The following is a 15,986-nucleotide window of genomic DNA, read 5'->3' as shown; positions in this document are numbered from 1 at the left end:
CGTTATCCAGGAAGTCGTAGGAGGAAAATCATAGGTAAGAACGTATCAGAGCTCCCAACTTTGGATTTTAAGTCACTATACCGTTTCCTTTTATCCCAGACCCTGTCCAGACACCAAACACGATGGTTTGGTGGCCTGCAGAGTCTATTGTAACTTCAGTTGCGTGTGTACCTACGTGGAAGGAGGTTAATTGGCGCGTGTCCAAGGCCATAGGGTGTGGCCATGCCAAGAAAGAAGACTTATTAGTGAAAGAGTCCAGTAGATCAACGGAAAGTCTATCGTAAAAGTGAAGGCAGAAAAGCAATAAGACGAAAGTGCCAAAGTACGGATTTTATCCCCAAGAACAACAGACGTCCTTTTGCATGAAGCCTTAGTAGTTCGTTTGCATGAGTTAAACCCGCAAAATGAACGTCAAATTGTCGTGGGATTCAGAAAGAAACGAAGGAATCGAGGTCTCATTTTAGGTCACCACTCCTGACATGCTATCAGTTGGCGATTACACCGGTTTCACCACGCCCTTCCCTTCAAATCAACGTGTAGGAAGAAGTCCGTCTGAAAATAATACACGTATAGCCTCGATCATCTTGAAACAACATAGCTGAAAATTTAAAACAAATGCTTACTCGAATTTTCGCAGTATCGCACTCTCACTCATAAATGCTATCTTGAAAAAGCGCTTCAACAGACGCTTAACCGTTCAGAAATAATATCACTGCGTGACAAGCCAACATTTCGTTTCGGCCTCTACCTTCTCGCTTTCATGCCTAATAGTCGTTAATTTAGCGGCGTTGTCGCTCTTGAATACGCTTCGTGATCGTATTTGATATCGCGCACGCCTATTTGCAGTGCTGCTTGCTAGGCAACGCCGTGGAGAAGCCCGTGCCCGAGCTGGAGAACTCGAAACAACATGGCGCTGTAGGCCCGGATGTATTAGGAGTGAGAAGTCGTTGCAGGCAGTCTGCAGACACTTCATGAAAGCAACACGTATTTTTAAATTTAGGTCTCCTCTCGCTTGTGACTAACAAGTTACAAACCTAACAAAAAATCCTTGCTAACATCGACCAACTCAAGAGTCTAAAAAGAATAATAATAACCGTGAATAATCTTGAATATTACGGCAATGTTTCCGAAAATCAAACTAAACAAAGCTAAGGAGGCCGTTGTGCTACTGAATTCAAAGCCTACGGTAACTATGACAACAATATTGAAGCTGAGTGATGATCCCAAAGTGATGAGAGCAAGAACAGCTGTAATCGCCCATTTGGCAAAACGGCTCAAGTTGTAATATAATTGCACCGCCAAAATTTCGTTCCACAGGTGAAAAACGGAAAGGGTGATGACGTGAACAATGCTACCAATCGCAGCTATTGATGAGACATGGCCTGAACTCGGCCTCGGACTCGGAGTCTCTTGTGAGTCTGAGTTAGCACGGCGATCGTGAGCGTAAATTTCAAAAGCTATTGCAATTTGAAAAACAGCCGCAATAGCATGAGAAAATATTACGGCCACCGACGCACAAGTGCGTCTTTTCAAAACGTTCGTCGTCATTGCTACTCAATTCAGGGTGTTGACGAGTTATGAATTTGGGATTCCCCACAATTAAGTAATGTAGTTGTCTCTCGTGAGATCACCAGACTGAATGTTGCAAGGACGAGCGAAAAATTCCCTATTTGCTTCACCCAAATACTTACCAACGCAATGATTTCAATAGCAAAAATAAAATTGCATAGGCTTCACCAACGAACCTTAAAAAAGTCAAAAATGCAGAAGCGTTTTGGTTAAAAAATGAAAAATAAATATATCATATCTTGAGTCGTTTCATCAATCGGCGTTATTCTGGAAAGAAAACCATTTCCAGTTTCAATAGTACCCTCAATCAACTGAATTACCATTTCTTCCAATTTGTGCCATGCTTCGTGCTCTTGGCTCAAATCCAGCTGTTCAAGAGCTATCAGAGCGCAGCCCATAAAATCGTTGCCGGAAAACAGATCATGATCCCACACGGTGCACTGAAGCGTTCGGCGACGTATTTCATTAAAAGCAATAGCATATTGAAACTAAATTCAAAGGAGAAGAATCGAGGGCAAACGTTTCTTGACTTGGGGCGCTTACGGATTCATTATATGTCGGATTCAAGGACTTCTTGACTATTTTCGTTTTCCTTTTCGTCGACTTGTTGGCGTCCGGTAAAAGATAGAGCTTCACGTAGGGATCAGCAAGCCCATTCGAATCACGAGGACACTAAAAGAAGGCATAAAGGAAGAGGCATCATATAAATATTTATCATTAGAGCTCACCAGATTGCGGCAATGAACGACCATTATGACAAGAGATGCCTTGCGTTGATTGTAAGAAATGGAGAGCTTTACCTCGCCACCAACGTGTTTATTGCTTATGACAGCTGCAGAAAAAATCAGACTCAATAATAATAGACTATTGCCCTTACCTTGACTAGGCGATCTTTCTCGTCTTCTGTCCTTCTCGTCTCGCAAGAGGCAGTGCAAAAACGAATAAACGTAGTCGGACTATTCAAACGACTATTTATTAAAAATAAATTAGTGCAATTGGTTACCTTGGAAACTTCGGTGTCCATGGAAAGAACACCGCGCAAATAGTCATTCAGTTCAGCCCGTCTCTTCTCTGAAACCTGCATCAAAAAACGTTTGAAAACGTTCGTCGTATTACTGCCTTTTCTTTACCTGTCTTATGTGCGATCGACCCACGTATATTTTCCCAGGAAACGACGGAAACTTTTGACTGGGAAACGCTTCGGTTAGCTTCGCGTGAAACTCGTGGAATTCGCTATAGCGACGATAGATGACCGACGTCGTGCCGTCCACTCTCGTCACGGAAACAACGTAGACCTGAGAGAAAATCAAAATTTAGTACGAGTGAAAAAAGATATCAGATTTTGAGTGTTACGTAATATTTGACGGGGTCTGTACGCTTTTCAAAACCGGTCACTTCGACGAGTTTAATCTCGCCTTCTACTTCGCACCTTAGGAAGAAAAGGAACACATAGACGCAGAACAGATGGACGTGCGACTTATTACGAGTAAATTTGCGGTATGAACGCAAAGAGGCCTGTCGAACGACTCGCCCCGGTAAAGCGCATTTGAGCGAGATTGTGAATGAAGAAATTCAACTGCGTCGCCAGCGAACCGAGACTCTCACCAATAAGACTAAGAGAAAACCGCATATAAGAGAAAAAGATTCCACATATGTAGTATAGGAACCGTGTGAACGTTGACGTCGCTTCTGCGTCTGATACCTTGGGCAGAAGAGCGTCGCGAATATGACGAATGTCGTTCACAGACGCGAGCTGAGGCATTCCAGATGAAAGCATCTAACAAAAAAATTAAAAATATCCTCAATGCCAATTTCTTTCTTACGAGGCCAAACAAATTGATGAAGAGGCCCGAGTGACGTCGAATGACGTTGAACGCCTGACACGCGACGTCGACGAAGTGCTGAAACTTACTGCTCGGCTTGTCGCCGCCGTTGATGACGTAAGCCATATCGGGAGTCAAAACAAAAGGAGCGCGATCCCTTAGAGAGAGAAAAATCAAAAAGAAAATATTAATTAATTAATCAGGTACCTTTTGATGGCTCCAAACATCTGAGCATTTCCGAGTATCTTACCAAAGTCAATGTGAAACATATGCCCAGTTTTCCGCACCATGATATTATCGTTATGCCGATCACATATGCCAAGCACGTAGGTCGCAACGCAATAGCCGGCACAGGACAAAGTAAAATTCTCAACAGCCTAAAGAAAAGACTCATCATTGGTCTCAATACAAATTATCCACTAACCTTTTGATAGGAAGCCTCGCTCGAATTATGCCTAAGTAACCAATCAGCAAGAGGTCGATCTCGAAACGATCCCGTCACGCCGACTTGAGTCTGTATCTTCCCCAGCGTCTCCGCTTCGGTGACCATCTCCACCATCCCCATATTCTCCGCCGTGGGCACGCAATCGAACGTCACAATACGCAAATCGACGCCGTCTCTCAACCAGAGCTTATCCATAATGCGAAGCATCTGAATAACGAGCGCGTCCTGACGCAAATCGTCGCCCACTTTGAAAATCGCCTCAACGTCATCACCAACAGGATCAGAATTCTTAAAAACGAGTCGCAAGGGAACGGCATTCGAATTAAAATACCCGCATCGATCAATATCGATGCGATCGACTTCGAGTGCCGGATTCAACGGCAAACTGAACGGCTCCGTCAGCTCGTCGCTGATCTTACGAAGTTCGCGAATTAGAACCGATTGTCGCGCGGATCCGGACGCCGCTTTGACGGTCGCCGCGACGTCGCTTAGCAACTCGACGACGTGTTCCTGATAGAGAAAGTGCTCGCGTTTCGCCGTGCCGCACGTGCCGAGAAGCGCCGCCCACGTCATCGCGAAACGCCGACTGAATCGTTCGTCGGCGAGATTCTGTTTGAGTTGCCAGAAGAGGTGATGGGCGACGCGACCGCTCGTCAGGGCGCGTTCGACGAGAAGACGAACGAGCGGCGAGTCGTGATAGCTTTCGTATTTGAACGCTTGGACGAGTTGGGGTAGATAGTCGGAGAGATCTTCGTCGGAGAGCTTGGATAGCCACGTGACAGCAGTGGCACGCGTAACGCTATCTACATGCCTAAGAAAGACACAAATTAATTCAATTAAAAAATTAATTAATTCAATTAAAATTTTAATTAGATTAATTAATTGGATCATTGTGTTGGTGTTTTCTGCTGTCGCTTACCGAAAGTGGAGAAGTTCGAGGGCGTTGGCGGGATCGACGAGATCCCAGGCGCGTGCGAGTTTGTGCACTTCGTCGCATTCTGGGTAGGACCACGCTGGGACGGCGGTGAGGAGCACGGGAAGACTGCGCGGGTAGGCGTGGAGGAACGACGCGCACGAGTGACGGTTCGACCAGAGAAGAAACTTCTCCACCGTCGTGACGCTGCATGGATGGATAAGAGGGGCTCAGGCATACGTATTAAAATTTACCTTGAATAGAGATCTTTCGTTACGATCATTTTAAGCGAGTGTTTATTGGATAAGTCCGTTCGACTGGCGGCGCTACTCTCCATTGAGCGTCTAGGGAAAAGGAATAATTTTAATTAGGAAAACGTTTTGACGTTGTTGATTTGCCTTCGGCGCGCTTGCAACGTTGACGATTCTGGGGGCGGCGTTTCCTCGCTAGGGAAATATATAATGGAGTCCCCAAAGGATTCAAATTCAACCTAGAACACAGCCAATAATTTAAGCTGAAGTGAGGAGCCCATGCAGTATTGCTTACGTGAAGAATGATCGCTTTGGGAGCGAGAAGATTTGACGCGTTCGTACCAACTGGATTCGCCTTTTCATTGGGCCAAAGTCCAAGCAACTGTGGCCCACTTACCAAGATACTAAAAGCCCACGTATTCAATCGTTCGCTCGTCTCACACTTATTACCTTCTGAAATTAAATAAGCATTGTCCAACCCATCCAATTGGCTCCTTAGAGCCGGTCGATAGATCGTCGCCTTGAACGCCCTTGTAGCCGTAAAGCGTCAGACAGAGTCGAGTCTCGCGAGGCAGTCTCGACACTGGAATATCAAAATGATTCCTAAGAAAAGATATCATCAAGTAGAACGAATTAATTTATTTTCGTTTGCTCACCATTCTTCCCACGAAAGACGATCGTGGAATCCCATGGACAGCTTCTGATGCCACGTCGTCTGAAGGGGAACGATAAGCTCATCGCCGTAATACAACCCACTTTCAATCTGAAAGTAATCATAGCTAAAGAGAGAGAAGATAAACACGCAGCCAAAGAAATCCTCAGCACACACGAGAGACCTTTTACACTGGTAAGGTATGCGACAAGCCGAGCAAATCTTAAACCGAAATTTCTCCTTCACTTCAGTAAGCGACGTCCTCAAACGATGCCGAGCAACAGCTAAAAAATAAACAATTAAGTTTTATAATTATAAAAAATTAATTGATTAAAGCCGGAGGTAAATACATTTGTCCACGCCGTCTGAGAGACTGAAGTCGGTGTCAAAAGAGCTGCAATAGATATTGATAAACGTGTGAACAGCCGACGTTAGTTTGATGAGAGCCAGGTGAATCTTGCTCGAGACGGAGGCTGAGTTCTCTTCAACGCTAGCATCGTCCTTGAGAGAGAAAACACCATAGGTTATGTATCAATAAATATATGTATTCTCTCTCCTACTTCTTGTACTGAACTTGTGCTCGCGTTCTTGCGCAGACCGGCGAGCTTTCGGAGATAGGAAACGGCGTCGGTAACGCACGACGGTTCGACGCACGCCAAGACGGAGCAGAGCGCCTTGACCGACTGAACGACCTGATTCACTTGCCCGCGACTCGCCAAACCACTCTAAGGGGAAAAAAAGACAACTCACATAAAGACAAAACAATAAATACCTCGTGCAATTTCTTGCACTCTCGCTGAAACGCCTCCATGAGAACCGAAAGACCTCGTCTAGAGAAAAAAAACAAAAGACTAAAAGTCGTAATTGAGAGCCTAAACTTTGATTCTAAGGCCCTGAAGATAAAGTTGAGGGCCTAAACTTTGATTCTAAGAGCCTACAGATGAAGTAGAGGACCTAAACTTTGATTCTAAGGACCTGAAGATAAAGTTGAGGGCCTAAACTTTGATTCTAAGGCCCTTAAGATAAAGTTGAGGGTCTAAACTTTGATTCTAAGGAGCTAAAGATAAAGTTGAGGGCCTAAACTCTGATTCTAAGGCCCTGAAGATAAAGTTGAGGGCCTAAACTTTGATTCTAAGGACCTGAAGATAAAGTTGAGGGCCTAAACTTTGATTCTAAGAGCCTGAAGATAAAGTTGAGGGCCTAAACTTTCATTCTAAGGGCCTGAAGATAAAGTTGAGGGCTTAAACTTTGATTCTAAAGGCCTGAAGATAAAGTTGAGGGACTAAACTTTGATTCTAAGAACCTGAAGATAAAGTTGAGGGCTTAAACTTTGATTATAAAGGCCTGAAGATAAAGTTGAGAGCCTAAACTTTGATTCTAAGGGCCTGAAGATAAAGTTGAGGGCCTAAACTTTGATTCTAAGGAGCGAAAGATAAAGTTGAGGGCCTAAACTTTGATTCTAAGAGCCTGAAGATAAAGTTGAGGGCCTAAACTTTGATTCTAAGGGCCTGAAGATAAAGTTGAGGGCCTAAACTTTGATTCTAAGAGCCTGAAGATAAAGTTGAGCGCCTAAACTTTGGTTCTAAGGCCCTGAAGGTAAAGTTGAGCGCCTAAACTTTGATTCTAAGGCCCTGAAGATAAAGTTGAGCGCCTAAACTTTGATTCTAAGGACCTGAAGATAAAGTTGAGGGCCTAAACTTTGATTCTAAGGACCTGAAGATAAAGTTGAGGGCCTAAACTTTGATTCTAAGAGCCTGAAGATAAAGTTGAGGGTCTAAACTTTGATTCTAAAGAGCTGAAGATAAAGTTGAGGGCCTAAACTTTGATTCTAAGGGCCTGAAGATAAAGTTGAGGGCCTAAACTTTGATTCTAAGGACCTGAAGATAAAGTTGAGGGCCTAAACTTTGATTCTAAAGGCCTGAAGATAAAGTTTGAGGGACTAAACTTTGATTCTAAGGACCTGAAGACAAAGTTGAGGGCCTAAACTTTGATTCTAAGAGCCTCAAGATAAAGTTGAGGGCCTGAACTTTGATTCCAAGGAGCTAAAGATAAAGTTGAGGGCCTAAACTTTGATTCTAAGGACCTGAAGATAAAGTTGAGGGCCTAAACTTTGATTCTAACGGCCTGAAGATAAAGTTGAGGGCCTAAACTTTGATTCTAAAGGCCTGAAGATAAAGTTGAGGGCCTAAACTTTGATTCTAAGGCCCTGAAGATAAAGTTGAGGGCCTAAACTTTGATTCTAAGGCCCTGAAGATAAAGTTGAGGGCCTAAACTTTGATTCTAAGGCCCTGAAGATAAAGTTGAAGGACTAAACTTTGATTCTAAGGACCTGAAGACAAAGTTGAGCGCCTAAACTTTGATTCTAAGAGCCTCAAGATAAAGTTGAGGGCCTGAACTTTGATTCTAAGGACCTGAAGATAAAGTTGAGGGCCTAAACTCTGATTCTAAGGCCCTGAAGATAAAGTTGAGGGCCTAAACTTTGATTCTAAGGCCCTGAAGATAAAGTTGAGGGCCTAAACTTTGATTCTAAGGACATGAAGATAAAGTTGAGGGCCTAAACTTTGATTCTAAAGGCCTGAAGATAAAGTTGAGGGACTAAACTTTGATTCTAAGGACCTGAAGACAAAGTTGAGGGCCCAAACTTTGATTCTAAGAGCCTCAAGATAAAGTTGAGGGCCTAAACTTTGATTCTAAGGACCTGAAGATAAAGTTGAGGGCCTAAACTTTGATTCTAAGGGCCTGAAGATAAAGTTCAGGGCCTAAACTTTGATTCTAAGGACCTGAAGATAAAGTTGAGGGCCTAAACTTTGAATCTAAGGGCCTGAAGATAAAGTTGAGGGCCTAAACTTTGATTCTAACGGCCTGAAGATAAAGTTGAGGGCCTAAACTTTGATTCTAAGGCCCTGAAGATAAAGTTGAGGGCCTAAACTTTGATTCTAACGGCCTGAAGATAAAGTTGAGGGCCTAAACTTTGATTCTAAAGGCCTCAAGATAAAGTTGAGGGCCTAAACTTTGATTCTAAGGCCCTGAAGATAAAGTTGAAGGACTAAACTTTGATTCTAAGGACCTGAAGACAAAGTTGAGCGCCTAAACTTTGATTCTAAGAGCCTCAAGATAAAGTTGAGGGCCTGAACTTTGATTCTAAGGACCTGAAGATAAAGTTGAGGGCCTAAACTTTGATTCTAAGGGCCTGAAGATAAAGTTGAGGGGGCCTAAACTTTGATTCTAACGGCCTGAAGATAAAGTTGAGGGCCTAAACTTTGATTCTAAGGACCTGAAGATAAAGTTGAGGGCCTAAACTTTGATTCTAAGGGCCTGAAGATAAAGTTCAGGGCCTAAACTTTGATTCTAAGGCCCTGAAGATAAAGTTGAGGGCCTAAACTTTGATTCTAAGGCCCTGAAGATAAAGTTGAGGGCCTAAACTTTGATTCTAAGAGCCTGAAGATAAAGTTGAGCGCCTAAACTTTGATTCTAAGGCCCTGAAGACAAAGTTGAGGGCATAAACTTCGATCCTAAGGCCCTGAAGATAAAGTTGAGGGCCTAAACTCTGATTCTAAGGCCCTGAAGATAAAGTTGAGAATCTAAACTTTAATTCAAAGGACCTAAAGATAAAGTTGAGGGCCTAAACTTTGATTCCAAGGCCCTGAAGATAAAGTTGAGGGCCTAAACTTTGATTCTAAGGGCCTGAAAATAAAGTTGAGGGCCTAAACTTTGATTCTCAAGAGCTAAAGATAAAGTTGAGGGCCTAAACTTTGATTCCAAGGCCCTGAAGATAAAGTTGAGGGCCTAAACTTTGATTCTAAGGACATGAAGATAAAGTTGAGGGCCTAAACTTTGATTCTAAAGGCCTGAAGATAAAGTTGAGGGACTAAACTTTGATTCTAAGGACCTGAAGACAAAGTTGAGGGCCATAACTTTGATTCTAAGAGCCTCAAGATAAAGTTGAGGGCCTAAACTTTGATTCTAAGGACCTGAAGATAAAGTTGAGGGCCTAAACTTTGATTCTAAGGGCCTGAAGATAAAGTTGAGGGCCTAAACTTTGATTCTAAGGACCTGAAGATAAAGTTGAGGGCCTAAACTTTGATTCTAAGGGCCTGAAGATAAAGTTGAGGGCCTAAACTTTGATTCTAACGGCCTGAAGATAAAGTTGAGGGCCTAAACTTTGATTCTAAAGCCCTGAAGATAAAGTTGAGGGCCTAAACTTTGATTCTAACGGCCTGAAGATAAAGTTGAGGGCCTAAACTTTGATTCTAAAGGCCTGAAGATAAAGTTGAGGGCCTAAACTTTGATTCTAAGGCCCTGAAGATAAAGTTGAAGGACTAAACTTTGATTCTAAGGACCTGAAGACAAAGTTGAGCGCCTAAACTTTGATTCTAAGAGCCTCAAGATAAAGTTGAGGGCCTGAACTTTGATTCTAAGGACCTGAAGATAAAGTTGAGGGCATAAACTTTGATTCTAAGGGCCTGAAGATAAAGTTGAGGGCCTAAACTTTGATTCTAACGGCCTGAAGATAAAGTTGAGGGCCTAAACTTTGATTCTAAGGACCTGAAGATAAAGTTGAGGGCCTAAACTTTGATTCTAAGGGCCTGAAGATAAAGTTGAGGGCCTAAATTTTGATTCTAAGGCCCTGAAGATAAAGTTGAGGGCCTAAACTTTGATTCTAAGGGCCTGAAAATAAAGTTGAGGGCCTAAACTTTGATTCTCAAGAGCTAAAGATAAAGTTGAGGGCCTAAACTTTGATTCCAAGGCCCTGAAGATAAAGTTGAGGGCCTAAACTTTGATTCTAAGGGCCTGAAGATAAAGTTGAGGGACTAAACTTTGATTCTAAGGACCTGAAGACAAAGTTGAGGGCCATAACTTTGATTCTAAGAGCCTCAAGATAAAGTTGAGGGCCTAAACTTTGATTCTAAGGACCTGAAGATAAAGTTGAGGGCCTAAACTTTGATTCTAAGGGCCTGAAGATAAAGTTGAGGGCCTAAACTTTGATTCTAAGGACCTGAAGATAAAGTTGAGGGCCTAAACTTTGATTCTAAGGGCCTGAAGATAAAGTTGAGGGCCTAAACTTTGATTCTAAAGGCCTGAAAATAAAGTTGAGGGCCTAAACTTTGATTCTCAAGAGCTAAAGATAAAGTTGAGGGCCTAAACTTTGATTCTAAGGCCCTGAAGATAAAGTTGAGGGCCTAAACTTTGATTCTAAGGACATGAAGATAAAGTTGAGGGCCTAAACTTTGATTCTAAAGGCCTGAAGATAAAGTTGAGGGACTAAACTTTGATTCTAAGGACCTGAAGACAAAGTTGAGGGCCCAAACTTTGATTCTAAGAGCCTCAAGATAAAGTTGAGGGCCTAAACTTTGATTCTAAGGACCTGAAGATAAAGTTGAGGGCCTAAACTTTGATTCTAAAGGCCTGAAGATAAAGTTGAGGGCCTAATCTCTGATTCTAAGGCCCTGAAGATAAAGTTGAGGGTCTAAACTTTGATTCAAAGGACCTAAAGATAAAGTTGAGGGCCTAAACTTTGATTCTAAGGCCCTGAAGGTAAAGTTGAGCGCCTAAACTTTGATTCTAAGGGCCTGAAGATAAAGTTGAGGACCTAAACTTTGATTCAAAGGACCTAAAGATAAAGTTGAGGGCCTAAACTTTGATTCTAAGGACCTGAAGATAAAGTTGAGGGCCTAAACTTTGATTCTAAGAGCCTGAAGATAAAGTTGAGGGCCTAAACTTTGATTCTAAGGACCTGAAGATAATGTTGAGGGCCTAAACTTTGATTCTAAGGGCCTGAAGATAAAGTTGAGGGCCTAAACTTTGATTCTAACGGCCTGAAGATAAAGTTGAGGGCCTAAACTTTGATTCTAAGGACCTGAAGATAAAGTTGAGAACCTAAACTTTGATTCTAACAGCCTGAAGATAAAGTTGAGGGCCTAAACTTTGATTCTAAAGGCCTGAAGATAAAGTTGAGGGCCTAAACTTTGATTCTAAGGCCCTGAAGATAAAGTTGAGGGCCTAAACTTTGATTCTAAGGCCCTGAAGATAAAGTTGAGGGCCTAAACTTTGATTCTAAGGGCCTGAAAATAAAGTTGAGGGCCTAAACTTTGATTCTCAAGAGCTAAAGATAAAGTTGAGGGCCTAAACTTTGATTCTAAGGCCCTGAAGATAAAGTTGAGGGCCTAAACTTTGATTCTAAGGACATGAAGATAAAGTTGAGGGCCTAAACTTTGATTCTAAAGGCCTGAAGATAAAGTTGAGGGACTAAACTTTGATTCTAAGGACCTGAAGACAAAGTTGAGGGCCCAAACTTTGATTCTAAGAGCCTCAAGATAAAGTTGAGGGCCTAAACTTTGATTCTAAGGACCTGAAGATAAAGTTGAGGGCCTAAACTTTGATTCTAAGGGCCTGAAGATAAAGTTGAGGGCCTAAACTTTGATTCTAAGGGCCTGAAGATAAAGTTGAGGGCCTAAACTTTGATTCTAACGGCCTGAAGATAAAGTTGAGGGCCTAAACTTTGATTCTAAGGACCTGAAGATAAAGTTGAGAACCTAAACTTTGATTCTAACGGCCTGAAGGTAAAGTTGAGGGCCTAAACTTTGATTCTAAAGGCCTGAAGATAAAGTTGAGGGCCTAAACTTTGATTCTAAGGCCCTGAAGATAAAGTTGAGGGCCTAAACTTTGATTCTAAGGCCCTGAAGATAAAGTTGAGGGCCTAAACTCTGATTCTTAGGCCCTGAAGATAAAGTTGAGAATCTAAACTTTAATTCAAAGGACCTAAAGATAAAGTTGAGGGCCTAAACTTTGATTCTAAGGCCCTGAAGATAAAGTTGAGGGCCTAAACTTTGATTCTAAAGGCCTGAAAATAAAGTTGAGGGCCTAAACTTTGATTCTCAAGAGCTAAAGATAAAGTTGAGGGCCTAAACTTTGATTCTAAGGCCCTGAAGATAAAGTTGAGGGCCTAAACTTTGATTCTAAGGACATGAAGATAAAGTTGAGGGCCTAAACTTTGATTCTAAAGGCCTGAAGATAAAGTTGAGGGACTAAACTTTGATTCTAAGGACCTGAAGACAAAGTTGAGGGCCCAAACTTTGATTCTAAGAGCCTCAAGATAAAGTTGAGGGCCTAAACTTTGATTCTAAGGACCTGAAGATAAAGTTGAGGGCCTAAACTTTGATTCTAAAGGCCTGAAGATAAAGTTGAGGGCCTAATCTCTGATTCTAAGGCCCTGAAGATAAAGTTGAGGGTCTAAACTTTGATTCAAAGGACCTAAAGATAAAGTTGAGGGCCTAAACTTTGATTCTAAGGCCCTGAAGGTAAAGTTGAGCGCCTAAACTTTGATTCTAAGGGCCTGAAGATAAAGTTGAGGACCTAAACTTTGATTCAAAGGACCTAAAGATAAAGTTGAGGGCCTAAACTTTGATTCTAAGGACCTGAAGATAAAGTTGAGGGCCTAAACTTTGATTCTAAGGGCCTGAAGATAAAGTTGAGGGCCTAAACTTTGATTCTAAGGCCCTGAAGATAAAGTTGAGGGGGCCTAAACTTTGATTCTAAGGGCCTGAAGATAAAGTTGAGGGCCTAAACTTTGATTCTAAGGGCCTGAAGATAAAGTTGAGGGCCTAAACTTTGATTCTAAGAACCTGAAGATAAAGTTGAGGGCCTAAACTTTGATTCTAAGAACCTGAAGATAAAGTTGAGGGCCTAAACTTTGATTCTAAGGAGCTAAAGATAAAGTTGAGGGCCTAAACTTTGATTCTAAGGCCCTGAAGATAAAGTTAAGCCCCTAAACTTTGATTCTAAGGCCCTGAAGATAATGTTGAGGGCCTAAACTTTGATTCTAAGGGCCTGAAGATAAAGTTGAGGGCCTAAACTTTGATTCTAAGGCCCTGAAGATAAAGTTGAGGGCCTAAACTTTGATTCTAAGAGCCTGAAGATAAAGTTGAGGGCCTAAACTTTGATTCCAAGGCCCTGAAGATAAATTTGAGGGTCTGAACTTTGATTCTAAGGAGCTAAAGATAAAGTTGAGGGCCTAAACTCTGTTTCTAAGGCCCTGAAGATAAAGTTGAAGGCATAAACTTTGATTCTAAAGCCCTGAAGATAAAGTTGAGGGCATAAACTTCGATTCTAAGGCATTGAAGATAAAGTTGAGGGCCTAAACTTTGATTCTAAGGACATGAAGATAAAGTTGAGGGCCTAAACTTTGATTCCAAGGCCCTGAAGATAAATTTGAGGGTCTGAACTTTGATTCTAAGGAGCTAAAGATAAAGTTGAGGGCCTAAACTCTGTTTCTAAGGCCCTGAAGATAAAGTTGAAGGCATAAACTTTGATTCTAAGGCCCTGAAGATAAAGTTGAGGGCATAAACTTCGATTCTAAGGCATTGAAGATAAAGTTGAGGGTCTAAACTTTGATTCTAAAGAGCTAAAGATAAAGTTGAGGGCCTAAACTCTGATTCTAAGGCCCTGAAGATAAAGTTGAGGGCCTAAACTTTGATTCTAAGGCCCTGAAGATAAAGTTGAGGGCCTAAACTTTGATTCTAAGGACATGAAGATAAAGTTGAGGGCCTAAACTTTGATTCTAAAGGCCTGAAGATAAAGTTGAGGGACTAAACTTTGATTCTAAGGACCTGAAGACAAAGTTGAGGGCCTAAACTTTGATTCTAAGGCATTGAAGATAAAGTTGAGGGCCTAAACTTTGATTCTAAGGCCCTGAAGATAAAGTTGAGCGCCTAAACTTTGATTCTAAGGCCCTGAAGATAAAGTTGAGGGCATAAACTTCGATTCTAAGGCATTGAAGATAAAGTTGAGGGCCTAAACTTTGATTCTAAGGGCCTGAAGATAAAGTTGAAGGCCTAAACTTTGATTCTAAGGACCTGAAGATAAAGTTGAGGGCCTAAACTTTGATTCTAAGGACCTGAAGTTAAAGTTGAGGGCCTAAACTTTGATTCTTAGGACCTAGTTGTATTTATTTATTTACTTTGATACTGCCGTTGCTAGAGGTTGTTCGTAGTAGAGACGAAAGCTTGACTCCTTCCCGTCGACATCATCGTCTTCTTCGGATCGCGAAAAGTAGTCAGGAATGAGATCGTTGGGAACGACGACGAGACGAACGAGCCGACTCAAGCGCCAACAGTCGAGAACGTACTTCGAACTGTCAAGAGGAACTCGACTATAAAATAAAAAGAAATAAAAGGTCAATTATAATAAATTCACTTCATTGTTCATTACTCATTCAAATATTCCGCTCTTCCGCACACTTTCAGAGTGTGGCTCGTCGAATCGAAACCCGAAATCGTTATCAGCTCCGCCGCAGTCGACCGACCTATAAAACATAATAATAATAGAACTTCAAAGTCTAATCTATTTCTTTACGTGTGCACGTGACTTGAGTCGAGTGATATTCCGCGTCTCCCTCCGCTTTGCTCATCAACTCGACGTCGATCATATCGCGCGAGCGCAACGAGCTCGCACGCGCGGCGACGAAGCTCATTTGACGTTCGACGTGAGCGACGCCGGCGTTCGACGACGACTGAACGACGGGACAGGTTAAATAGCGCGGATTCGTCGTCTCGTCAAAATGCAAATAGGATCGTCTAAGTCTAAAATATAAAATTAAAAATTAAATTATTATTAATCCTATTGATTTTTTCGACGACTCTCACTCTGTAACGGTTTTTCGAAAAGCGACCAATTCCTCGTTTCGCTCTTCGGCCAAATCGAAGAGACCGTCGCCGAAGAAGACGTCACGCGGATCCGCTTCCGTCTTCGAACGGAAAAGAAATTCAAAAAAACGGAAGTCCCACACGTGCAACTTACCTCCATCGCACTATCCGACTTCGTCTTCACGAGACGCGAACTTCGATTCGACCCCGCCCCCTTTCGAGTGGACCATCGCGACTTCGCGCGCGGATCGCGCCACGAGCGTCGAGTGGCGACGGCGCGACGTCGAACGGCGTCCGTTTCGCGTTTCGCCACCGCCGCGGCGACGGCGCCGAGCGATTTCGCGCGACGAACGAACGATGGGAGCGTGGATGTAGGCGTGGTCGTCGCGCAGCGCTCCGGGGGTCGTTTTTCGCCTTCGACGAGCGAGCGTCGCGACTGTTCGGCGGCGGCGCGATGCATCTGCAGGAGGTGCTTCGATTTGGGAGGAATCGGCGGCGGTTGGCGCGCGCGACGCTCCGTTTCGAGTTTCGCGATCGAGTGGCGGGATTTCGTCGACGGCGAGACGACGTCGCGATCGCGATCGATCAGCGACGTCGGACGCGACGTCCCGTCGGCCATTCGACGCGAAAAGACGAAGAAAAAGAGGGCCGCAGCCTCGTGCAATTGTTGCGCGTTGGCGCCCCGGATATCG

The 15,986-nt window shown here is 43.0% G+C and overlaps 1 protein-coding gene across 2 annotated transcripts; it reads right to left on the bottom strand.

Annotated features, from left to right (window-relative positions):
* Nucleotides 1-1,684: 1,684 nt before the first annotated feature.
* Nucleotides 1,685-15,966, bottom strand: LOC136191063 (phosphatidylinositol 4-phosphate 3-kinase C2 domain-containing subunit beta-like). 2 transcript variants are annotated; one of them, XM_065979357.1, is made up of 28 exons: nucleotides 15,449-15,966; nucleotides 15,295-15,395; nucleotides 15,005-15,231; nucleotides 14,861-14,954; nucleotides 14,610-14,801; nucleotides 6,426-6,483; nucleotides 6,214-6,378; nucleotides 6,004-6,154; nucleotides 5,838-5,937; nucleotides 5,658-5,780; nucleotides 5,452-5,604; nucleotides 5,297-5,405; nucleotides 5,149-5,240; nucleotides 5,005-5,094; nucleotides 4,757-4,957; nucleotides 3,817-4,648; nucleotides 3,600-3,769; nucleotides 3,393-3,549; nucleotides 3,237-3,346; nucleotides 3,054-3,182; nucleotides 2,923-2,998; nucleotides 2,700-2,864; nucleotides 2,573-2,647; nucleotides 2,447-2,525; nucleotides 2,298-2,401; nucleotides 2,113-2,241; nucleotides 1,890-2,057; nucleotides 1,685-1,836 (listed from the first exon to the last, which is right to left on the bottom strand). In XM_065979357.1, the coding sequence occupies exons 1-28, from the start codon at nucleotides 15,911-15,913 to the stop codon at nucleotides 1,822-1,824; spliced, it is 4,530 nt and encodes a 1,509-aa protein (XP_065835429.1). In that variant the 5' UTR covers nucleotides 15,914-15,966; the 3' UTR covers nucleotides 1,685-1,821. The 2 variants fall into 2 exon arrangements, with proteins under 2 accessions (XP_065835429.1, XP_065835428.1); XM_065979356.1 differs by having other exon boundaries at nucleotides 2,298-2,525.
* Between the last annotated feature and the right edge of the window lie 20 nt (nucleotides 15,967-15,986).

Source organism: Oscarella lobularis, chromosome 9, assembly GCF_947507565.1.
Source record: "Oscarella lobularis chromosome 9, ooOscLobu1.1, whole genome shotgun sequence".
NCBI classification, from domain to species: domain Eukaryota; kingdom Metazoa; phylum Porifera; class Homoscleromorpha; order Homosclerophorida; family Oscarellidae; genus Oscarella; species Oscarella lobularis.
Note: the sequence above shows the minus strand (reverse complement) of the source record. Positions and strands in the feature narration are given on the sequence as shown.

Excerpts from the sequence above, each read along its gene's own strand:
- LOC136191063 (XM_065979356.1), bottom strand. The coding sequence starts at position 15,913 with ATGGCCGACGGGACGTCGCGTCCGACGTCGCTGATCGATCGCGATCGC. Across the intron at positions 3,770-3,816 it reads GCGAGGCTTCCTATCAAAAG|GCTGTTGAGAATTTTACTTT; the intron begins GTTAGTGGATAA and ends TCTTTTCTTTAG. Across the intron at positions 3,550-3,599 it reads ATGTTTGGAGCCATCAAAAG|GGATCGCGCTCCTTTTGTTT; the intron begins GTACCTGATTAA and ends TCTCTCTCTAAG.